This window comes from Trichosurus vulpecula, chromosome 8 (genome assembly GCF_011100635.1).
Source record: "Trichosurus vulpecula isolate mTriVul1 chromosome 8, mTriVul1.pri, whole genome shotgun sequence".
Taxonomy (NCBI): Eukaryota; Metazoa; Chordata; class Mammalia; order Diprotodontia; family Phalangeridae; genus Trichosurus; species Trichosurus vulpecula.
Window position 1 is genome coordinate 229,920,221 of NC_050580.1, and position 25,367 is coordinate 229,945,587.

General features: G+C 37.4%; 1 protein-coding gene across 2 annotated transcripts in view; it reads right to left on the reverse strand.

Moving 5' to 3' along the window:
- The window catches only part of ATL1 (atlastin GTPase 1), a 146,094-nt gene extending 123,719 nt beyond the window's left edge, over window positions 1–22,375 (reverse strand). The window contains exons 1-2 of one of the 2 annotated variants that reach the window (XM_036735794.1): window positions 21,998–22,375; window positions 2,036–2,283 (exon numbers count right to left, since the gene is read on the reverse strand). In XM_036735794.1, coding sequence (XP_036591689.1) covers window positions 2,036–2,283; window positions 21,998–22,031 — 282 coding nt within the window. In that variant the 5' untranslated portion in view covers window positions 22,032–22,375. The remainder of the gene's footprint in view (window positions 1–2,035; window positions 2,284–21,997) is intronic. The other variant, XM_036735793.1, reaches the window with a different exon arrangement.
- Window positions 22,376–25,367: the final 2,992 nt, after the last annotated feature.

A 25,367-nucleotide genomic window follows, 5' to 3' on the forward strand; every position in this document is an offset into this window, starting at 1 on the left:
ACAATAGAAAGGATAAATAAAATAAGGCCTTGTATGTGTTTATTGTTTACTGTCATTCAAACAACATGAGAAAAAAATCTCTCAGGACTATAATTTGATATTATTTTGAGTTTTGACTTCAGGTAAGATTGTCTCAATTGTCATTAAACCAGTCATTAACCTTTTAAGGGAAATGCCATGTGGTGCTCAAAGGGAATGCAATCTGAGAACTGCTACAGGATGCCTCTGCCTGGGAAAATTGAGAAGACAACCTTTCAAATGAGATGGTAGAAGCCGCTTTCCCTATTATGTTATTTCCTTTCTGAACAGCAAATTTTCTTACTTGATTAGTTGAATCTGGCTATGGTACTCTGTGAATAATGTATATATAATTGACTGTTCCAAAATAAAGGAATGACCATGACCATTACTCGGAATCAAATAGAGCAAAGGAAGCTCTAGATCCTGTTATGCTTATGTCAGGTCAGTCTGTGCCCTTGAAGAGACAGTGTTGATTTTATAACCATGTTGCCCCTTCCCTTAAACTGTAAAAGCTTTTATATTTGATGAATCTTGTTGTTGCAATACTCTGAGTTACTATAATGGGATGCAAATATAAAGATCTTATTGTTTTTAATTTTGTCATTTTGAATCTGTGATCACTAATAATTATAGATTCATGCATAAGATTAGATCCTTAAATTATCTCATTCTTTCTGTACAATATGAGGATAATACATGTTCTGAAAGCAGGAATAGGACAAAAATATTATGTGATAGTGGAATAGTAAACTTCACTTTGAGAAAAGCAACAACTATTGAGTTGTTTTCTCTAACAAGTAGAATATATCTACACACATAAATATATATATACATACATATGTGGCATATATCTACATGGATATGTATATGTATATGCGTACATATGTGTGTATTTCTATTCAGAAGAATGACCAAAGGACAAATTAACTCCATAAGGTTTAAACTGGTTTTCACCATATGAACTAGTTACTGGAAAACCAAATTTAAGAGGAACATCCCTCCAGAGTGAAATTCGGCCTAATCCAGAATTTCCAAGGGAAAATGTTTCCAAAGATCAGATGGGAAAACTAAGACCCAAGATGAAATAAGATTTGATTAAATGTAGTCTAGATAGTATGCCTATAAAGTTTGCTTAATTATGTTTGTTTCATTAGGGGATGCATGATATTATGATTCTGTTTAAGTTTATTCAACTTTTATGACATTGAAGGAAGCATGAGATTGTGAATCTGTCTTTATTTTTTTGTATTTGTGGTCATATGTGTTCTTTCAATGACAGGGAAATCTCCCTGTATTATGTAGTACACTTGTTTCCTGGTGAGAGCCTAAGTCCCCTGACTTATAGCCCCTTATGCTTATTCAATTTGATCCCTCTGACTGTGAAATGTTGGGAAAAATTTGCCACCAATCTGGTCCCTACCACTCCTTAAAGGAATTCTATCAAACTCTAGATAAAATGAATAGTAAAGAGGATGCCTCTACTCACTTGGGTTATTTTAAAGAACTTCCTTTGAAACCTTAGTCTAGCACTCTACTTCCGTAACTGTGCTTCTTCTGGTATAGGAATGTTGGGCTTAAATACCTAATAGGAGAAAACTGTGAGAAATGTTTTATTACATTGTTTGAACCTATCCCTGCATGGCTGAAAGTTCTGACTTGTTTCTCAGTGATCGGACTTGTTTAATGTTTAATTCAGGACTCCAGGTTATGTTGATCTCAAAAAACCTTTCCAAGGGAGCTAGATCCCAAGATTGATATAAGGAGTTTTCTCAAGCAATCTCTGTGTTGGCTGATCAGAGATTTCCTTGTTCCTTTGTTAGGAAGAGACCAGGAAGTTTGGAGTGAGTGACAGCTTGTTTGGCTCTACTCCTTACCCAGTGACTTAACAAATTTCTTTCTAATTTTTTTTCAGTTCTGAATTTGTTCTCTGCCAACTGGTACAATGTTCATTCAAAAGTTTTCATTTATAGAAGTACAAGAACAAGAAAATGTTTTAAGGAACTTCATATCATACCTGGTTGTACATATATCTCAACATGAAGTCCATGAGAAATGATTTTCCTTTTCTAAATGCTCCAGCCACAGAAACAGCAACAACTTCTTTATCCCTGACAGCTTCTGACAGAAGGATACGATTAAGTGCAATTTCATCCAATTCGAAGGAGTGATCATCTTTCATGATGAGAACCTGAACTGGCCCTGCCTTTTTCAAGGCATCCTCTTCTTCTGAGCTCCACTCATATGCTTTTTCTGTGAACCCACCTGTTAAAGAGAAAAAGCAACAGGGTTCAGATGAATGTGTTGATCTTCCAGAGCATATGTTTCTATTTGATAACTCCCAAGCTCTGTACACTGTAAACATTGAGTGCCTCCATTTAGACAACAGTGAGTTCGATCACATATATTACCTCTAGTCCTCAACATGGCCTATCTGCTCTTTCTGATCACTACATTGATTATATAGCAAGTAAACTCAGGTTTCAATTGAACATTAAAGCAAGGCCTAAAATGAGGTATTCTAGTCTCTGTTCAAAGAAGGCATAGAAAAATCAAAGTGAAAGACTTACAAATATGAAAAAAAGTTCAGAGGTTCAGGTCTAAGAAAAAGTGAACAAGATCTTTCATCAGTTGCTGGATGCTGACTTTCTACTCAGATGTTAGCTTGACTCAAGGATCTTCCTTAAAGCCTAAAATGGGAACTTATTATGCTCTCTTCTTTAGCCAGCCCTCCAGACTCTTCTGGTTGCTTTTCTTTAGGGTCATACTGAATTCCTTAATCACCTTAACCCTTACAGCACTCCATGAATCAGCCCTTATCATTCATCCTCCAAGGGTCAGCCCCTTGACTATTCTCCAGTCTTCTCATTTGTTTTCCTGATTCCTGACAAGTGCCCAAAATTTACTTTTTAGGACTGTCCGATGAAAGCTTATTTAACTTGTATTGTCTAACATAGAGGCATTAATAATTAAAAAAGAGTGAGGGTTAGTTGGGGATTTGGGTAGGGGGAGGAGAGGAAGAAGATGAGGTACTATTGAGGAAATAAAGGGCCACAAAATAAAAGTATAGATTCCCATTTCCAGGGACTTTTCATCCCTTGAGAATGAGAGCCAAAGAGCACTACCAAAGTCTTCCCTGCAACAACAACCTCCCATTGGATATCTACATTCCATATGACTTTTGTTCCCAATGGTTCATTTCACTTCTTTTGGCAAATGGACCTAGAGAGTAACCCTGGAGGAAGGACACAGATTAATTCCCTTTTACCTGCTCACCTTCTGATTATTCCCACTAAAATTTGCCCCAATAAGCAGGACCAAATACTTCCACTATGAGTAGCAATAGATGTGGTCTACCTATAAAAAACTTGTGCTCTCCCTGACCACAAAAAGCCTTCCTAAAAACTCTTTGGAAATGAATTTATACATAAAAGGTACCCTCGAAATGGAGCATATCCAGGAGAAAGTATATAGTAAAGATTTTTCGAAAAGGAGTTACAGGAAATGAAACTCAAATACTTTTAAGGCGTTAGCACTATTCACGTAATGGGAGAAATGAGAACAGTGACATCCCTAGGGTATAGCAGTAATTGGGTCAAGGTATTTGTTGCCCTGAAATTGGTGATCAGTATTGAGGAGAACTATGTTGCTGGAAGTATGTAGTAATTCAGAAAAGCAGCTGGTAGAAGTAAAGGAATTTTGGGTGCTAAAAATGAATGATAAAATGAAAATCAACATTCCCAAAAATACCAATAGGAAAATGTCATTGAAAAAGTCACATGCTTAATGTTCTAAGGGTATTCAGAATCCTAAGTAGTTGTTGCTACTATTTATAGATAGAGTACAACAGAAAGGAAAAAGACACTACAGGAGATCTGATGTGTCTTCATGGAATTAGCCATCAGGGAACACTGCTGCACATGATGACCCAAGGAGAGAAGCACTATCTGTTCTATGATCTTAAAAAATTAAAAATTGGTATTACTTAAATTATAATTAGTGTAGTTGGATCAAGTAAACATAGTTTGGGTTCATTCTGGCTACACAATTCTGAGGGTATTGAGGGATCAGTTCTCAAAATATCTGATAAGAGAAAATACCAAATGGTTGGAAAAAACAAAAGATGTTATTACTACCTAAAAAGAAGAATTAAAAGGATATCAATAACTACCTAGTGATATCTATTTTTTCACTCCAACAAATTTTTATGAGAATAATTTTTGAATATATCTAACTGTTATGTTTCTCATAGTTTCTATGAGAAAGGGAACTACGAGAAAGGAACAGGTATGTGTTCACAAACGATGACCATATGGTAGTCACACAATTTTTTGTAGTCACACAATTGACTGACAAGTACAGAGAATGACTGTATTCCAATGTGCTTATTTTCTGAATACTATAAAAAAGCATTTAATATGTTAGAACAAAATTCAGCTTTAAAGTCTCTCCTCTGAGATTCCTTGACAAATTTAACAAAGTTAACTTTATTTAGTTCATGATTCTTTGATTACTAATATTAATTGAGGCATAAAATAAAAACATCTTTGCTTGCTTGCCAACGGTGTCTTTACTATCATGGAGGATTTCTGGCTTAGAGTCCAAATGGGAGAGGGATTCCTTATCAATGGTGGGTTCTTCCAGATTCTCCTTCTTGTGGATGACATTCTGGTTACACAAAGCTCCAGAAAATTGCATGACTAAATGATATCCATAATTTCTAAAAAGAGACACTGTCCATGTGGAAAAATCCAAGTGAATGATTGAAAAATGGATGGAATGAATGATGGAAAAATCCAATTGAATGAACCTATTGCTCATAACATTATATGCAGTTTGATGGACTTGAGTAGATTCATTAGTATATGCATATTGGACAGACACAGGGACGGACCTTGATCTGGTTCTAGAATTAAATAGGAGGGAGTAGTAAGCTATATTGGATTGCACTTGGAAATTATGTAGTATTCTTAATGAACCCAAGCTTCTTCAAATAAAATCTCATCTTTTTAACACTAACGTTCTTCTGGTAATGTTATATTGCTGCAAATCATGTAATGTCACAATGGACATTTGCAAGGTGAGTGTAAATAGGTAGCAGCAAACATAATGAAAACAATTATTACCCATATGAAGTGGAGATGATGACCTCTTTTGCTGTTTTACTCTAGTTAAAGAAATGATTATTTTATTTTGTGTTTAAGTCAAGTACAAAATAAAAAATAAAATACTTTTAAAAAGACTACGACTTGAAAGAAGCTGGGCTATGCATACTATTATGAGGATTAAATTGGGGCTGTAAGAGTGAGCAATAATAAATGGTTGCTTAACCAAACAAATAAATGAATAAGTAAATAAAATTTTAAAGGGATTATCAGAGGAGAGCAGGTCTCCAGTCCCAGTTCAGTGGAGCATTGCTCAACCTAATACAACCAAATACACTTGACTGAATCAGAGTTTTCTAGGAATGGCCTTCACAGCAGACAGTGGTGTGAGACAGAAAGGCAGAGGCAGTGGGGCCATAAGGTCTATATCTCAAAGAGATCAGAAAAATATGAAAATATTTATAACAGCTCTTTTTGTGGTTGGCAAAAAAATTAGAAATTCGAGATATTGTCATCAATTGGGGAATGGCTGACCAAATTGAGATATATAATTGTGATACTGTGCTATAACAAATGATGAGCAGGATAGTTTCATAAAAACCTAGGAAGCCTTATATTACTGGATATAGAGTGAAGTAAGCGGAACCAGGAGAACATTGTATACAATAAGAGAAATATTCTAGTGATGATCAACCGTGAGTGACTGTAATGTTAATGGAATAGGAAGATCTTCCCTGTCCATTAATAGGCTAATGTAATCACAAGTATTCAATCATGATATTTTGCTGCTTTGAACTCAAGCTCACAGCTGTGTCATGTGGAGCCCATTGGGGGAGGATCTTGCTTAAAGGGAAAGTTTGCTTATGAGGAAGTTTGCTTGCTTGAAGGCTTTCACACCTTTTGGTAATTAAGTAGTGAAGCAGGAGGGTTGTGATGCTTTCTGGATGTGTATACATACATACATATATATATGTATATATAACTTCAGAATATATATATTCTGAAGTTAGCATTTTGCTTCAAGGCTCACTCATTGGAAGAATGTTCTTGTGATTTGGCCAGACCAGACTCTGGGTAACTGTTAAGGAGTCCCTCCAGCTTTGAAAACCCAGATGTTGGTTCCCCTCTCTCTGGTAACTATGTATGTATTGCTTTGGTCAGACAGTTAAAAGCCCTGTCTATTGACCTGTGCTAATTTCTCAAATGATTAGAAGCTCTGTCTGTTGATCTGTGCTATTTTCTCTGCTTGTATCATCTCTGTATTTTCTCTGACATTTAGGATGTTGACCTTTTCCCCCTGAACTAGTGAATGATACATATATTTAATAAAAGTATGATTGTTGACCCCTTGAAAGCTATTTTCTTTTAAAAGCAGACCAAAGAATCTGTGCTAGCAGGCCATTCTGGGTATGCTAGGGTGCTTGCTGTTGCAGTGACTTGACTATTCTGACCAATGCAATAATTCAAGACAATTCCAAAGGACTTATGATGAAAAATGCTATCTATTCCCAGAGAAAGATCTGATGGACTCTGAGTGCAGATTGAAGCCAACTGTTTTTTCACTTTATTTTTCTTGTGTTTTTTTTCCAACTTGGCTAATATGAAATGTTTTTCATGATTTCACATAATTGATATCAAATTTCTTGCCTTCTCAATGGGTAGGAGAGGGAATACTGAAAGGAAGAGAAAAGATTGGAGGAAAGAAAATAATTTAAAATAACAGGGATTGGGGACTATAGAGAAGAAAAAGCAAGAGATGGCAGGATGGAGAGAAATAAACAATTAACTATTATAACTGAACTCAACCCAATAAGACAGAAGAAAGTTAGAAGAATAGATTAGGAAGCAAAATCCAATAATAGAAAAAACACACTTGAAACATAAAGATTCACACAGAGTTAAAATAAGAGATTGGAGCAAAATATATTCTTTAACTGAACACAAAAAGCAGAAGTAGCAATTATGATTTCTGGCAAAGCAACAGCAAAAACAGCCAACTAACAGAGATTAAGAGTGAAACTACATTTGCTGAAAGGTAATGTAGACAATTAATTGATTTCAATGTTTAACATATGCACCTGAAGGCATAGCTTCCAAAGACTTAAAGGAAAAATTGAAAGAATTACAAAGAGAAATAGACATTAAAACTATAATCATGAGGAATCCAATTTAACCTTATCAACTACAGATAATTATTACCAAAAATAAACAAAAAGAACTTAAGGTCCTGAAGATAATTTTATTTTTTTGTTTTAAATAATGCTTTATTTTGTCCATAATTATGTAAAACCAATTTTCAACATTCATTTAAACAATTTTGAGTTCCAAATTTTTGTCTTCCCTCCCTCCTTCCTCCTTGGGATGGTAAGCAATTTGATATAGGTTATATATGTGCAATCATGCAAAACATATTTCCATATTAGTCATCTAGTCAAGACATAGTTAAAAAACCATAAAAATAGAGAAAGTGAAAAATAGTATGCTATGATCCACCCCAGACTTCATTAGTTCTTTATCTTTCATCATGAGGTCCTTGGAAATGTCTTGGATCGATCACTATATTGCTGAAGATAGTCAAGTCATTGACAGTTGTTTATTGTACAAGATTGCTATTACTGTGTACAATGTTCTCCTGGTTCTGTTCACTTCACTTTGCATCAGTTCATGTAAGTCTTTCCAGATTTTATTTTGGAAAGCATCCTGCTTGGCTTTTTTTCCTAGCACTAAGGTATTCCATTAAAATCATATACCACAACTTGGTCAGCCATTCCTCAATTGATAGACATTCCCTCCATTTCCAATTCTTTGCTACCACAAAAAGAGCTGCTATGAATAGTTTTGTACAAATATGTCCTTTTCCCCTTTAAAAAATCTCTTTGGGATACAGACCTATTGGTGGGTCAAAGGGTATGTGCAGTTTTATAGCCCTTTGGGCATAATTCCAAATTGCTCTTCAGAATGGTTGGATCCTCCAACTCCACCTACGGTGCATTAGTTTCCCAATTTCCCACTTACCCTCCAATATTTATCATTTTGCTTTGTGGGCATATTAGCCAATCTGATAGGTGTTAAGTGGTATCTCAGAACTGTTTTAATTTGCATTTCTCTAATCAATAGGGATGTAGAGCATTTGTCATATGACTATAGATAGCTTTGGGTTCTTCAGCAGAGAATTGCCTTTTGGTATCCTTTGATTATTTATTAATTGGGAAATGATTTGTATTCTTATAAATTTGATTCAGTTTTCTATATAGCTGAGACAATGAGGCCTTTATTAGAGATACTTGCCATAAGATTTTTCCTAGTTTCTGCTTTCCTTCTATCTCAGTTGCATTTGTTTTGTTTGTGCAAAAACTTTTTATTAACATAACTAAAATTGTCCATTTTACATCTCATAATGCTCTCCATCTTTTGTTTGGTTATAAATTCTTCCATTCTCCACAAATCTGATAGGTAAACTATTCCATGCTTCCCCAATTTGTGGTATCATCCTTTATGCCTAAATCATGTACCCATTTGATTTTATCCTGATATAAAGTGTGGGGCTATATACCTAGTTTCTGTCATACTGTTTTTCAGTTTCCCAGCAATTTTTGACGAAAGTTTTATTAAGGTAATTTGTCCCCTGAAGTTTAAATTCAGTCAAAAGACTGCACTTGAGGACCTAGAGGACCACATATGTCCTTGAGGCCACAGATTCACCACCCTGGGTTAGGAGAAACAGTTTCAATTGGCTAAGTTGCCAGATCTGTGGGTACCTTCAAAAAGCATTAGCAAACAAAACTTTAGCCATTAGCTACTTGGCTACTCTCTCCCTTGGATTGATTCCTTTGCTGATGGCCTTGGTCAAAAGGCAATACTGTAAAGGTAAAAGCCTTGGGTCTTCTCCTGAGACATACATGTGGCCTTGGTCCATGGCCTCTGTGTTTGTTCTTTTCCATTTTAGGTAAAGGGATTGGAGACTCTGATCTTACAAGTTTTGAAAGGTTAGGAAAACCTTCAATATTCTGTTATCCCAGCAACTGGGGTTTGCAGCCAGCCCAGCATCAATGCCCCATGGAGCAAGAGGTGACCTTTGGGAGTGACTTTTAGGACTCATCTCAGCAGTAGCTTAGATGAAGACTCACCTGACAGTCATACTGCATCTGGTATGAACTTGATAGGACCAATGCTATATGGGAACTGAGCTAAGTTTGAATCCATTCTTTTTAGAGACTGAAGTGGGAAGGGGAGAGTATTCTCCTGTAAAAACAATGTTGCTTACAGCTGCTGTGGAGGTGTAAGGCCAACAACACCAGAAGGGCTGCCAGCACAGGTTCTTTGATCTGCTTTTCTAAGTAAAGCAACTTTGAGGGGTTAACAATCTCACTTTAATCAAACATACATATATCATTCACTTAGTTCAGGAGGGAAGCCAGCACCCTGAACTTGAGAGCAAATACAAAAAGAAATTATAAACAGAGACAATATAAACGTAGCAAACACACACAGTTATCAACAGGCCTCTAGCTGTCTAACCAAAGAATTATATAGTTATCAGAGAGACAAGCACCAACATCTGGTTTTTCAAAGCCGGGGGCTCCAGTGGCTAACCAGAGTCTCATCTGTTCAAATCACAGGATACTCTTCCAGTAAGTGAGAGCCCCAAAGCAAAATGCTAACCTTTGAGTATATATACCCTTCTTAGGGCCCAAAGGCTTCACACTTAATCAGCAAAAGGATGTGGGCCTGGAGCTTCACACCTAGTTAGTGAAAGGGTGTGGGCCTTCCTACAAACAAAGGCAAGACTCAATCAAAGGCACTTGATTGTCTTAGTGCTGAGAAGCACTCCAAAACAAAAGACAACAAAAGGCCCACTTTGCTTCCCTCACATCTCCCAAGGTATTAATAGGAAATGTTTATACTTTTGTTTTTGCTATATATTTGAAGTAACATCCCTTTGTAAGGGCAAGTCACTTAACCCAATTTGCTTCAGTTTCTTTATCTATAAAATGAGCTAGAGAGGACATGGTAAACTACTCCAGTATCTTTGCCAAGAAAACCTCAAATGGGGCCACAAAGAGTGAGTCTCAACTAACCAACTAAACAACAACAATCTCTTTGTAAAAATTAATTATTGTTAAGTGGCTAAACGGAACTGGGGCACTAGTCAATTGAACCAAATAGTGGAGGGCTAGGGTGCAACACTGATAAAGCTCAAGTGATGGAATTAAAGTCAATCCAAAACCTTTCAAGTAGAGTGAGCCAGAATATGCCCAAAAAACTAAAAAAAATACAGAAAATATTTGGCAGTATTATTGCAAAAATATACTCAACGTTTACAAGAATAGAACTAATAACTACTTTATAGTAATAAAGACAAATAATCATAGGGATATAAATTAAGGTTGGGCTCTACCAATATAACAAAAATGATAATGCAACTTAAATTAATTTACAAATTTAGCATCATATCAATTAAACTACTACATACAGTACAAACTATTTCATAGAACTAGACAAAATAATAACACAATTTATTTGGGGAAACAAAAGTAAAAAATTTCAAGGGAAATAATGAAATAGAATAAAAGAGAAGGCAGAGACAGAGGAACAAGAGACCAAATTGCCAACATTTGCTGAATTATGTCGAAAGCAAGGGAGTTCCAGGAAAACATCTACTTCAGCTTCATCGACTACACTAAAACCTTTGACTGTGTGGATCACAACAAAATGTGACAAGTGTTTAAAGAGATGGAAGTACCAGATCATTTTACTTGTCTTCTGAGGAACCTGCATGTGGGTTACGAATCAATAGTTGGAACTGAACATGGAACAACTCATTGGTTTGACTGGAAAAGGAGAGAGACTGCATATCTTCACCTTATTTATTTAACTTATTGTTAAGTTAAGAGTGCATTATGTGAAATGCCAGGCCAGATGAATCAAAAGCAGGAATCAAGGTTGCCAGAAGAAACATCAACAATCTCAGATATTCAGACAATGCCATGCTAATGGCAGAGAGTGAAGAGGACTTAAGAAGCCTCTTGATGAAGGTGAAAGAGGAAAGTGTAACAGCTAGCTTGACACTTAATGTAAAACAAAACAAAACGCTAAGATCATGGCAACTGATGCCATTGCTCCCTGGCAAATAGAGGTAGAAGAAATGGAAGCAGTGTCCGATTTTATATTCTTGGGCTCAAAGATCACTGCAGATGATGACTACAGCCATGAAGTTAAAAGGTACTTGCTCCTTGAAGCGAAAGCTATGGAAAATCTGTGCAGCATACTAAAAAGCAGAGGCATTACCTTGCTAATAAAAGTCCATATAGTCAAAGTTATGGTTTTCCAGTAGCAATGTATGGCTGTGGAGAGGTGGGCTATGAGGAAAGCTGAGTGCAGCAGAACTGACACTTTCAAATTGTGGTGCTGGAGAAGACTTGAGAGCCCCTTGGAAAGTAAGGAGAGCAAATCAATCAATACTTAAATAAATTAATTCAACTGCAAAGTCAAATACTGAAGCTGAAACTTAAATACTTTGGCCACATAATGAGAAGACAGGACTCATTGGAAATGACCCTAATGTTGAGAAAGATTGAAGGCAAAAGGAACAGGGGTTGTCAGATGATGAAATGGATAGACAGTGTCATGGAAACAGTAACATGAACTTGGACAGACTTAGAAAAATAATGGAGGATAGAAGGGCCTGTTGTGCCCATGGGGTTATGAACAGTTGAACACAACTGAATGATTAAACAACAACAAACAAATGGTGATATATGAATATAATAGAATATTATCGTACTGCAATAAATGATGAATATGATGGATTTAGATAGATGGGAAGACTTATGAATTATGCATCATGAAGTAAGCAGAACCAAGAGAACAATTTATATGGATTACACAATAATAATGTGAGTGAAAATAACTTTGAAAGACTTCACAACATCAATCAAAGTAATGATCAATTATTACTTCAAAAGACCGATAAAGAAACATACCTCCTACCTCTTAGCAGAGAGGTGATGAACTGAAAGTGCAATATACATGAATTCTCAGTCAAGGCCAGTGGATTATGTTTCGCTTGACCATGCACATAAATATATGTGTAAATATATAACACATACTATAGATACATACACGCATCCATTACACACACATATACACATGCACACACATGTGCATGTGCACGCGCGCACACACACACACACACACATATATATACATATATATATTTATATATACAAGTTAAGGAAGGGCTACCAGGGGGTGGGGTGGGAGTTGTAGTCATAGAGTTACCAGAAAAAAAACCAACAAAACACAGTTACCCCAAAACAAAGGCATTTACTAAGATGATGTAGTAAGAACAGCAACTACAAAACACTCCCCACATAACTCTGGTCACAAATACAAATAGCATCAGTGAGTAGAGGGGACATATACTAGTATACTAGTAGTGAGGCACACAAAAGGCTAAGATAACTCATTCCTCCACTATTGCAGGGCTCCAATGTCTTTCTTCTTCTTGTAGTGTACTTATACTGTTCCCCTTTCAGGAAACTGGGGAAGTCTCTTTGCTAGACTTATTGGACCTACTCCTCACTGCAACTCCACTCCTAACTATGGGATAATTCCCCCTTGGTTCTCTTCTTACCATCAGGGGTCATATTTTTTCATAGATCTCTTGCATCAGCTGACTATGCAGCTAGTAAACTTGCTCTTTATATTCTACCAGTGTATGGATAATCTTCATTCACCCAATGGCAAGATGCTCAAATATTCCATCAAGATGCTGTCATATTTTGGAAAGTGATAACAAGTAAAATTTCTTCTTTGAACCTCATTTATTAATATCTTGTTGTCTTTGTTGCCACCTATTTTCTATGATTTCATCACATGGGCAATTGATTAAGGGGTGTTCTGTTCAATTCCCACAAATATAAATTGTGTTCCTATCTTGTTAAATTATAAATATATGCACATATAGTTCTTTTAAACTTTTAAAAATATTTCTTTTGAAAAAACAAATTATAACAGTACAGTTTTTATACAATCATCTTTCTTATTCTTTTTATATTGAACTGTTAATGATTATTAATTTCACAAAATGAAAACTGTAATTGCCTTATATCTACCTCTTCTCATAAACACCATGATAGGAACACGATTTATAAGTGGAAGGGACTTTAAAGGACATCTAGTCTAAGTCTCACTTTATACGTAATGGGGAGAGGAGTTGGATTGTAATACACTCCATAGAGCATTCTCAGAGACATTGCCCTTGGCAATGTCAAAGGAAACATGTGGCTCAACACTGTGATCAGTGCTTTAATGTAATGCAGAAAACATTTGTCCCTTGTTTCTTCCCATCATAAACCATGGAAATGGTAGCAAGACAGGGTGCTATAGCAATTAAAAAGGAAAAGATACCTTTCTGTCTTCCTTCCTTCTTTCCTTCCTTCCTTCCTTCCTCCCTCCCTCCTTCTTCCCTTCTTTCCTTCCTTCCTTCCTTCCTTCCTCCCTCTCTCTCTCTCTCTCTCCTCTCTCTCTCTCTCTCTCTCTCTCTCTCTCTCTTTCTTCTTCATTCCTTCCTTTCTTCCCCTTCTTTCTCTTTGACTCTCTGGAATGGGTAGCAAGTTCTTCCTTCATGTATTTCCTGTGAGAAGATGGAGAGGGACAGCAATATAGCAATACTGCTTATTTGTCTTTGTTAATATTGCTCCTTGTTAATATAAGACTCCTTGTTAAACATTTTTTGTATGTGTAGGAAATAAACAACTGTCCTATATCTGATTTATGTTGTACAAGGTGTACCTTTCTGTTCCTCAGTTTTGGGGGTGTTTTTAGTTATGAGCCAAACTTTTATTTGTGATTCTCTCTAGAGTGCCTATGTGTGGGTATAAAGACATAGAGAGTTCCTAGTGATTCTTATTGTTGTATATAGATTAAGAAATCAAGCCTAGAGAGAATAGCTCATTTGCCCAAAGTCATCCAGCTAATAAGTGACATGGACTAGCTAAAAACTCAGGTTTCTTGGTTCCAAATCTTTCCACTATCTCAACTTGTATCATCTTGATTTAGGTCTCTAGAAAATCCTGTTTTTACCACCATGCTCTATAGAGAGGCAGTGGAAAGGAATAGAAAGCACAAAAGACAGGAGACCAGAATTCTAATCCCAATTCTAAGCAACGTGACTTTACACAAGTTGTTTAAGTTTATAATATTTCCTTTTTTCAGAGATTGAGGTGAGTTGAGGGAGTGGGGTGGACATGGATGAAGTGTAGGTGCTTCTAACTATGTAATTGCTCTTAATGATTTCTTAGAAAGAGATGGACTTCCTTGCGGAATAAGAAAGTTGACCTTGGGATTTAGGAGCTGCCACTGCACGATGCACATGCACAGGCCCTTTACTTCTGTTCGAAGCTCTCTAAATTTGTTTTCTCAGTTGTAAAATAAAACTAATGCCTATCTTGACCCTGCCCATCTCACCAGTTTGTTGTGTTGCTCACATGAGATAATATATATGAGTTCTGATAATGTGAAGTTTTGTCATTATCTTCCTAAATTACACTGAAATCAAACTTTAAATTCTGCATTTTGAACATTCTGTTCTGTTTCTGTCTTCTGTCTGTCTCAGCTTCTTGGGAGAAGGGAGTCTGTCCCTTTCCTTGCTTTTTAGACTACTTGTACCCCATCTTTCTTTTTTTCTGATATAAAGTTTGAGCAAAATGAAGATCAGTAGTCTTCTCTTCCAGATATGGATCCTAGATCTGGAGAAGTGATTCACTCTATATTCTTGTCCACTTGGTTCAGGTTCAAAACTCTACCAATATCTAACGCTACTCAAGATATATTGGTATAATAAAATATCAATAACTATTCAGTACTACTTAGGATATGAAAAATTATCAGTGGCAGGTACAAGGTAAGAAGTCAAAGTAATAAAAACATTTACACAGTGTTTGATAAATTCTAAGAACATCAATTACTGAGCAAGTAACTCTGAATTTGTCAACAAACTGCTAGGAAAATTGGAAAGCAGTTTGAACAGAAGTTTAGACTGGCAACTTATAACAGATGCCATAGTAAACTCCAAATTGATATGTGACCACATCTAAAGATAGCAAGAATGGAAGGTGGCACATTTCATAACTGTGGCCGGAGGGAAGAATTCTTAATCAAAGAGGGAACATACAAAACAGACAATTTATATTATATTAATTATTATGTATTATTTTATATGTATCATGTATATATATATATTATAGAAGCTTTTTTGTACAAACAAAATCAAAGCAGATAGAAGGGAAACTATAGGGAAGGATCAGTTCTTACTGATAAAAATATATAGCCAAGAGCCATTCTCCAATAGATAAGTGGTCAAAGGACATGAATTGTTTTCAAATTAAGAATTGTAGGCATATCAATTAGTGTATAAAACATGCTTCAAATAATTAATAAGAAAATTCAGTACTAAATTTACTCTACAGCTTTACCTCAAACCTTGCAAAGAGGCAACATTGACAAAAGAAGTGGAATAATTCATTTTTGGATGTGCAGCGAGAAGTCAGGGACATAGGTGTACTATGGATGGAGTTCTGGATAGGTCCAACAGATCTGTCAAAACTGTTCTTACCCTTGGATCCAGTGATTCCAATTCTAGGCCCAAAAGAGAGCTCAAAGATAGAAATAAAGGTCTAATAAATACCAAAATAGCAGCACTTGTTGTGGTAGCAAAACTGGAAACAAAGTAGGTGCCCAAAGACTGGGGTATGATTGAAAAATTATGGAATGCTTTTATGACATAAGAAATGAAAGAGATGAAGAATCCAGAGAAACATGAAACTTGTATGAACAAAATGAAATAAGCAGAACAATATACATAACAATAAGAAGTCTCAAATCTACCTCAAATTTCTATTCATTCTAATCCATTTTCCACACAACTGCCAAAAGTATATTCCTAAAACACAGATATAATGATGTCACTCATCTTATTACTTCTAGGATCAAATACAAAATTCTGTATTTAAAGTCCTTTGCAACCAACTGCCAACCTACCTTTACAGGCTTACTACATATTACTAGCCTTCATGAACTCTATGGTCTAATCATACTGTCCTTGTGTTTACAGACACCTGATACCCTACCTTTCCTTCCTTTGCACAAGTTGTTACCCATGCCTGAAATGCATTTTCTCCTTTTCTCTAGTTCTTACAAACCATCAAAGATCAACTTAAGTGCAATTTTCTACATGAAATCTTTCCTCATCCTTTAGCTATGAGTACCTTTCTGTACAAAGCATTAAACATCAAATTACCTTCTATTTGTTTGGTGTATATATACATATATATGTATATATATACACACACACACACACACACACACACACACACACATATACACACAAATATATAGCGTATACTTCTATATATACATTCTGTCTTTCTTGAGAGAATGTAAGCTCCTCAAGGAGTTTTATTTTGTGTCCATATCCCTAGTGATGATTAGCATAGTACCTGGCACATTTATTGAATGAATGTTGATTGAAAATATTAAAATAATACTAAAACAAAGTTGAACTCTGAGTAAATGAAAACTCAAAATTAATCCTGCAAAAGAGATGATGAAACAGGCATATCTCATCATAGGACAAATGTGGAGGACTATGAAAGTAGAATGTTGCATATGGTTACCGCATCTCATTATACTGACTGTTTTTGATTAAGTATTTTTCTTTGTTACAAGGGAAAGTGCAATTTGAGGGTAGGGACATATATGAGAGTATGATGTAAAAAACAAAAGACATCAATATTTTAAATTTGAAATAACCTCCAACTATGGGGGATAAATATTTCCAGAAAGTTTCATAGCAAAATTCCACAATTATTCCGTGTCTACAGCAGTTACTGTGGAATAATCATTCTAATGGAGTTTTAGGAATATGTTCATGCACACACATTCACACACAGACACTAGAGACAGTATGATAGTAAGAGAGCTGGTCTTAGTGTCAGAAACTCTTGATTCAGATCCTGTCTCTGACACAAACTGTCTTTGATAACCTCTCTGTGACCCAGACAAATGTCTAAAAACAGTTGCTGACCCCACTGGTAAGAGAATGTATGTATGTATGTATGTATGTATGTATGTATGTATGTATGTATGTATATAGATATATGTATACACACACATACACATGGATATACCTATATGTATAATACATATATGTGTGTTAGTGTGTATATACATTATATGTATATATGTATACATATGTATATACATATATATGTATATATATATATGTATATACATATGTATACATATGTATATACATATATATGTATATACATATGTATATATATACATATGTATATACATATATATGTATATACATATGTATACACACAAATGAATTCATATTGTACATACATGGGCACATTTATGTTTTTAAGAATATATGCCTGCCCTTGAATAATTCTTTAAAGAAAGTAAGACTGTATTACTTAAGGAATCTGTAATAGAAGGTGACATGCTCAGAAAAATGCTCTGGGGAATTGCAAAGGAAAAAAGGCTAGTCTGCTGTAATAGTAATTAAGGGGGACTTTTTGCTGTTGACCTTCAATAATTCTGGCCTTTGTTTGAACGGGGCAGATAAAGTGGGATGTTTTTGTATTTCTCGGCACTGAGACAATTGGGAGCCATTGATTTGTACCTGATGTGATATTGGGGGTGGGGAGCTTCTCCATGCCCAGCTGGATGAGGTCAGGCCCCTCCGGCCCTGAACAGGATATAGAAGTGCAAAAGGTTAGTATTCTTGCTCAGAGCTCTGAGCCACAGCAGGAGTGGAGTGTGACTCTGGGCCAGCTGTTCTAATGAGCTCCCCAGCTGTACACCCAGATGTTGATAACTACTAATTGTATTTGGTCTGTAATTCAGGGTGCTGGCTTTTCCCCATGAACTAGGTGGATGTTATTTGTACGCTGGATTAAAGTAAGATTGTTAACCCCTTAACGTTGCTTTCCTTAAGTAAAGCAGATCAAAAGGACCTGTGTTGGCAGCTTTCTGGGTGCTGGTTGTTGGTGGATCTTACACCCCCACAGAAGCTGCTAGCTGGATTGTTGAAACATCTGCCCACTGGCAGAATCATTTAGCAGAACATGGGCATCAAGAACATCTGTCACACAAGAAGAATCATATGTTACACAAGACCTTTTGGTTATGTATTGCAAAGAAACACATTGGCCAAGGAAATGAACATTTAAGGAACATTCAAAGTCTTTTGTAGAAGTAAATAAAATTTGGTTTAATTTCAACGGACATTTATTAAGCACCTCCAAGTGCTAGGCAGCATAGAATGGAATTGGAAGCAGCTAGGTAGTTGAGTAGATAGAGATCTGGGCCTGGAGACAGGAAGACCTGAATTCAATACAGCTTCAGAAACTTATGCGACCATGGACAATTCATATAACTTCTATTTGTCTCCATTTCCTCAACTGTACAATGGAGATAATAATACCTACCTCCTAGGGTTGTTGTGAAGATTAAATAAGACAATATTTGTAAAGTACCTGGCTAGCTATTATTATTAACAGTATTAGGGTTAGTGTAGATTTAGTATATTATTAGTTAACAATTATTAATTATTGGTTAATATTTATTATTTAGTTATTAGTAATTGTTGTTTATCTGTTTTTCAGTCATGTCTGACTCCTGGTGATTCCTTTTGGAGTTTTCTTGGCAAAGATACTGTAGTATTTTGCCATTTGAAATCCTTCTCCAGCTAATTTTACAGCTGAGGAAACTGAGGCAAACAGGGTTAAGTGCCTTGCCCAGCATCACACAGCTTGTAAGTGTCTGAGGCCAAATGTGGGTCTTCCTGACTCCAGGCCTGGGGCTCTGTCTACTATTAGTTATGAGGCAGCTAGGTGACTCAGTGGATGGAGCACTGGAGAAGGAAATGGCAAACCACTCCAGTATCTTTGCCAAAAAAAATCCCATAAGTAGTATTAGTGCATTGTTATAGTCTATAGGGTCACAAAGAGTTGGACACAAGTTAACAATTGAATAACCACAAGCTATTAGTTAGAAAATTGTTTAGTACAGAAACTGGCATTGGAGCCAGGGAGACCTGTGTTCTAGTTTTGCTTGTGAAATATATTAACCTCCTAGTGCCACAGCAACTCTCTAAGACTATAAGTTGCAGAAAAGGTGCTGACTTGCATTGGTAGAGGGAGGTTTCTAAATTAAGAAATTCCCCATGCCAGTGCAATCACAGGTCTATCCCTACCTTTATCCCTAGTATCAGACACTGAGGATACAAAACTGAGATTTTACAATTTGTAGAAAGATATAACAATAGGCACAGATAAGTAAATACTAAATAATTTGAGGAGTAAGAGACAGCAATAAAAATGGAATAATTATGAAAGATGCAGAGCCTGAATGTAGCCATGAAGGAAGTTTAGGATTCAAGAGGCAGAGGTGAGGAGGAAGTACATTGTAAGAATGAAGAGCACCTTATGTGCTCACCTTATGGCAATAAGGACTAGATAGTAATTATGAAATCAGTCTAGAAAGATGGGCTGGGAGCAGTTTGTGAAGGGTTCTAAGTGACAGGCTGAGGAATTTGTATTTTATCCTAAAGTCAATAAGGGAGCCATTGAAGATTTTTGAGCATGTCAGTGACACAGTCAGAGCTGCCGATATAGGAAGATGACTTTGGTAGCTGTATGGAAGATGAGAGATGAGAGTCGGGAGAGTCTGGAAATATGGGAGACATGAAGGCCTGAACTAGGATGGCTGTGTGAGTTGTAAGCAAGGAACAGATACAAGAGATGTTGAGATAGACTGATGGATCAGGGAATGAGGGAGAGGGAAGAGTTAAGGATGACTTCAAGGATGAAAAATTAGGTGACTGGAAGGACGGTGATGCTCAATTGAAAGACGAAAATTTGAATGAGATGGATTTTTTTCAAAGATGATGAGTTCTTTTTGAACATATTGACTTTGAGGTGCTTTTATAACATCCAGGTGGAGATGTCTAATAAGAACCTGGGAACCTGGGTCCCACTCAGGAAAGAAATTATTGCTAGATATAAAGATGTAAGTCATCTAAATGGAAATGATGATTGAACTTATGTTAGGCAATAAGACCACAAAGAAAAACAACTTGAGAGCTGAGCCTGAGGGAACACTTGTTACTAGAAGGCTCAAAATGGGTGATGATCCAGCTGGGCAAATAGATAACCAGGAAAGATCAGTGTCCTGGAAGCAAAGGAGAATAGTATATCCATAGTTATTCTTAAATTGCAGACAGGTCAACTGTATGAATATTGAGAAAAAGCCACTAGATTTTTAGCAGTTGAGAAAGATGTTTAGTTATTACTGCAACAACAGAACTCCATAAGAATAAGATTAGTTATTTTAGGTCCAAATGTTTTTATATTATATTCTTGAGCTCCCTCATAACATATTTACTTTCAGTACATTCCGTTGAGATCTGCCCCAATTTATGCCTTGCCATGAGGAAAATCAGAAGCACAGGACAAATGAGGCATCTACCTATCTATCTACCTATCTATCTATCTGTCTATCCACACACACACACACACACACACACACACACACATCTATATAAAACATACATATCAAAAAAGTACCTGTAATAACCACATAAAATTAAACTTAGATCCCCTAGGTCAGAAAGATGAAATTTCCCTAACTAAAAATAAAATCATATCAGATAGTCCAAAACCACACTCTCCCTTGTTGTCATAGTGACATAAGAAGGCTGCAGTGTTTTCACTGCAGCTGTCTTAACTAGGTTGTTCAAAGAAAAGGTAGGAACCCTTGTCAGGAACAAAACTGTATCATCCGGTTCCGGAGCATCAAGCGGGTGGGGCTTGGATTGCTTTCACATCACTGCACTGGCTCTGTTGGCCTGTGAGAGTACCGCCACGTCTACAGAAGGAGCCCACTAAGCTTCTCACTGTCTCCCCCACCCCTCCCAGCCAGACTCTGAATCACGAGATCAGTATCCTGCAGTGGAAAATCGCGAAACAAAGCAGCCTAAAACGGATGTCAGACCAGTGGGGGAAAGAGGGGTAGGAGCGAAAAAAAGATGCATTTCTACAGCTCTGCGCTACACTTTCCTTTCTAAAAGCTCTCCTCCCCCAATGAAAGCATTCTCGAATAGATGAGATTGCCTAAAATTTAGCAACGCGCTCTCTCCTAGATAGGATCGAGTCTATGACAGATCGCAAGCTCTACGTGGGAGAAAGAACGGCTCTCTACTTTGCCGCTCCAGTCAGGAGCTCAGTAATCTTGTTCCTTTCTCCGTTCCTTTCTCCTCCCCCTTTCCTCCCCTACCTCAAATTCTTCCCCCCTCCCCACACCCTAATCCACGCACCCCAGGAGGTAGGGTCCAGAGGACGCAGGCTGCTCACCCAAGGTTCTCGTCCCAAAGTGGTCTGCACTCTTGCTGCAATATTCTATCACCTCCTCTTGCTCAGTGACACCATTACCGCCCCACTCCCTCAGTCTCCATTGATTTTTTTTTTAGTCCATCCCGCGCACATCTCGTAAGACCTCCGGGGAAAAGCTGTTCAAAATGCTGAGGCTGCATTGGGAAGGGGAGGAAGAACGTAGGCTTAGACCTAGACGCAGCAGCAGCTTATACTAGGCCCATGCCCAAATGGAGTGAGAACCGGGAGACGGATTTACCTCAGCCATAATTCATACACTTAAAAGGAGAGCACCAGACACTCTTAACTGCTTTGGCCCAGCCCTGCAATACAACAGCTGGAGCCAGTCCAGGATTTTCTTCCCTCCCCATTTTAGAAGCGCTGGTTAGAAATATCAACTTCTGCGTCCAGGAAGAAAGTACCTACCCCAGCTGTTTCTATCCCTGCGACTCTTGGCCATAACGATACACCTAGTAGTGATGCTGCTGCTGCCGCCGCTGCTGGTCTTCTAGCAACTCTGTCTGTGCCCTGGACTGCAGGTTGCAGCTTCGGGAGGCACCGTTGGTTGGGTGCAGTTCTTTGCGTCTGAAGATGTTGCAACGCACTAGTAGGGAGGGGTTGAGAGGAAATGGGAGGAGATGGAAAGGGATGGAAATGGAGCTTGGCATCAGTGACTGGAGTTCTCACAAGCACCAGTGTGAGGCTCTCCTATGCTAATTCACATCATATGAGTGAATGTAGAGTCATTAGAATATTCATTATCAGTGAAACACAGGAGTACACAACACACCCGAGTGTGATTTCCACTATCCATGTCACACACTGCTTGAGCAATGACCCATAGAACTGGCACACTCTCTTCACAGACTCACACAATGCCAGTAAAACCCATTATACTAGATGCTAAAAGAAATACAAATACCTGTTTCGCAAGTACCCAAATATAGAAAACTAAGCAATGTGCTCACAGTTCAAATATTGTAAGTTTATCCATGAAGCTAAATTCCTTTGTTACTAATCCTTTTCTTGGTCCTCAGTTTACACTCATATGTGCTTGTCTTCCCTAAGAAACTGAACTGTATTTAAAGAGGTCAAAGATAAAAGAAAGTTTGAAAAACACATACGTCCTTACTAATTCAACATTTAATGACTAAAAATGTTGTAAAAATCCCTTTCTAGATGTGTAGTGGCCTTCTCTGAAATAAAATAATACTATAATAATATTGGCCTGAGATGAGAAGAAATTGAAACTCCAATTATGTCTTAGAGATCGGAATACACACACACACACACACATACACACACACACACACACACCCCTTTGGTTTTGGTTGCCTGGAGAAGTTCATCAGTGTTGTATGTCAGGTTCATTATGGCATGCTTGCATGGGCTCTGGATAGTGGATGATGCTTTTGCACTTTCCCAGTCACCAATGGAATGAAACAGGACTGTGTGCTTGCTCCCATGTTTTTAATAAGATGTTTTCAGCAATGTTGTCAGATGCCTTTAATGAGGACAAAAAAACAGCACCAAGGTCAACTACCAAACTGACAGTAAATTATTTAACTTGAAGTTTTTGTTTGTGAATGATCTCAATACAGCTGCTGAGGCTGAGATGCAACAGAGTATGGATAGATTCTCTGCTGCTTGTGTGAATTTTGGCCTGACAATTAAAAACAAGAAAACAGAGGTTCTCTATCAGCCAGCACCACACTATCCATATGCGGAACCATGAGTTATAGCAGATGGAGAAATTTTGAATGTTGTGGATCAGTTCAATTACTTGGCAGTGTACTTTCCAGGGATATACCTGTAGATGATGAGGCACACATTGCCAGAGCTAGCTCAGTGTTTGGGAGTTTCAGAAGGAAAGTATGGGAGAGAAGAGGTCTTAGACTGCCTAGCAAGCTGAAGGTCTACATAGCTGTCGTGCTGACCTCATTTTTGCATGCCTATGAACCTGGGCACGAGCGCCAGGTCAGGAAAATGAATTACTTCCATTTGAATTGTCTTAGAAAGATTCTGAAGATCACCTGGCAAGACAAGGTACTAGACACTGAGATACTTTCTTGAGCTAAACTGCCAAGCATTCATATCTACTGCAGAGAGCACAACTCAGATGGGCTGTCCACATTGTTTCAAATGTCAAATGTATATTTGCTTAAAAGACTATTTTTATGGAGAACTCACACAAGGAAAGTGCTCACGTGGAGGTCAGAAGAAGCAATATGAAGACACTTTCAAGGTTTCTCTGAAGAACTTTGGTACTGATTTGAGAAATGGGAGACACTGGCATAGGACCATCCAACATGGTGTGACTGCGTCAAAGAAGGCTCTATGCTCTACGATCAAAGCGGAGTTGCTCAAATGAAATGTGAGATGTGAAGATTTAGAGCCATTTCCACTCTAAATGTTCCCATGGACTATTTGTGCCTGAGCTGGGGCAGAGCCTTTCAAGCTCATATTGGTCTGATCAGTCACAGTTAGACCACATTGTACCTTGACCCCGACATGGTGATGTCATTTTGGTCCTCCTCAAGAACAAAGAACAACAACCAACCAAACTATATAGCTTTGGACATTCTTTCCCCACTCAGGGATAGAAATCAGGACTGCAGCTTGAGTCTAAAATTATCCCCCTGGAATACAGTTTGTAAAAGGCCTTGTTTTTCAGTCATTCCGTTGTGCCTGACTCTTGATGATCCAGGGATCGTGCCAGGTCCTTCCGTCCTACACTATTCTCAAAATCTGTCCAAGCTTGTGTTCATTATTTCTGCAATAGTATCTATCCACCTCATCCTCTGCCATCCCCTTTTATCTTCAATCTTCCCAACGTCAGGGTCTTTTCCAGTGAGTCCTGTCTTCTCATTACATGAACAAAGTATTTAAGCTTCAGCTTAGTATTTGACCTTCCAGTGAATAAATTTAAAGGAGCAGATAGATATAGTTCTAGCTTGGTATCTTCCTTTTCTCTGCAGAGGCCAGAGTGGAGAACCTCTGGCCCTAACCTTCTTTCCCTCTGGGAAGGAATCAAAGTATTTTTGGAGAAGGAGGGGAGGGAAACTTTAGAGATATCTATCTTGCTAAACATAAACTAACCTACATGGGCAAAGCAGGGTATCCATGTACTTCATATATTTAAATTGCATTTTTATTATATAAGCATAAATGTATTTTAGTATATAAAGAGGCATTGAGGTGTTTAATATTTTGCCCCACTTCACTTAGATTAAGTAATACTATAAATTGGAGGGCGCATTTTAATTGTTCATTCTTGAACGTCTTGTTCTTGTTCACTTCTTGTTCCTAGGACAAGAAGTCCATTAGGGTTGACTCAGAGATTTGGGCATACCTTCTGGGGCCTGTATAAAATCACAGGGCTATTGGAATTAGAGGCGCCCTCAGAAAATGCAGAGAACAGTGTCCTAGTTGGAATGAGAGATTAAAATGCCATCAGAGAAAGGGGAGGAGGTGTTGACCTTTGGGGATCATCCCCACTTCCTTAGCTAGAGGAGGACTGAACGTGTGGCTTAATGTCAGTACATTGTTTGTTCAGGTTTGATATTGGGATAAAGTGAGGCACTCAGAAATCATAGAAAGTTAACAAATGGAGGCTTACTTTGCCCTAAGATACCAAGATTTTGCAGAAAGGATATGACACTTTTCTTCAATAGACACAACCTCCTCTTGTCTATATAGAAATGTGTTTGAACAGCAGGAACATAGTGACTCTTGTAATCTTTAGACATCTACTACTTAAGACACTCTGGGACTACACAATTCCATATGAACGGGA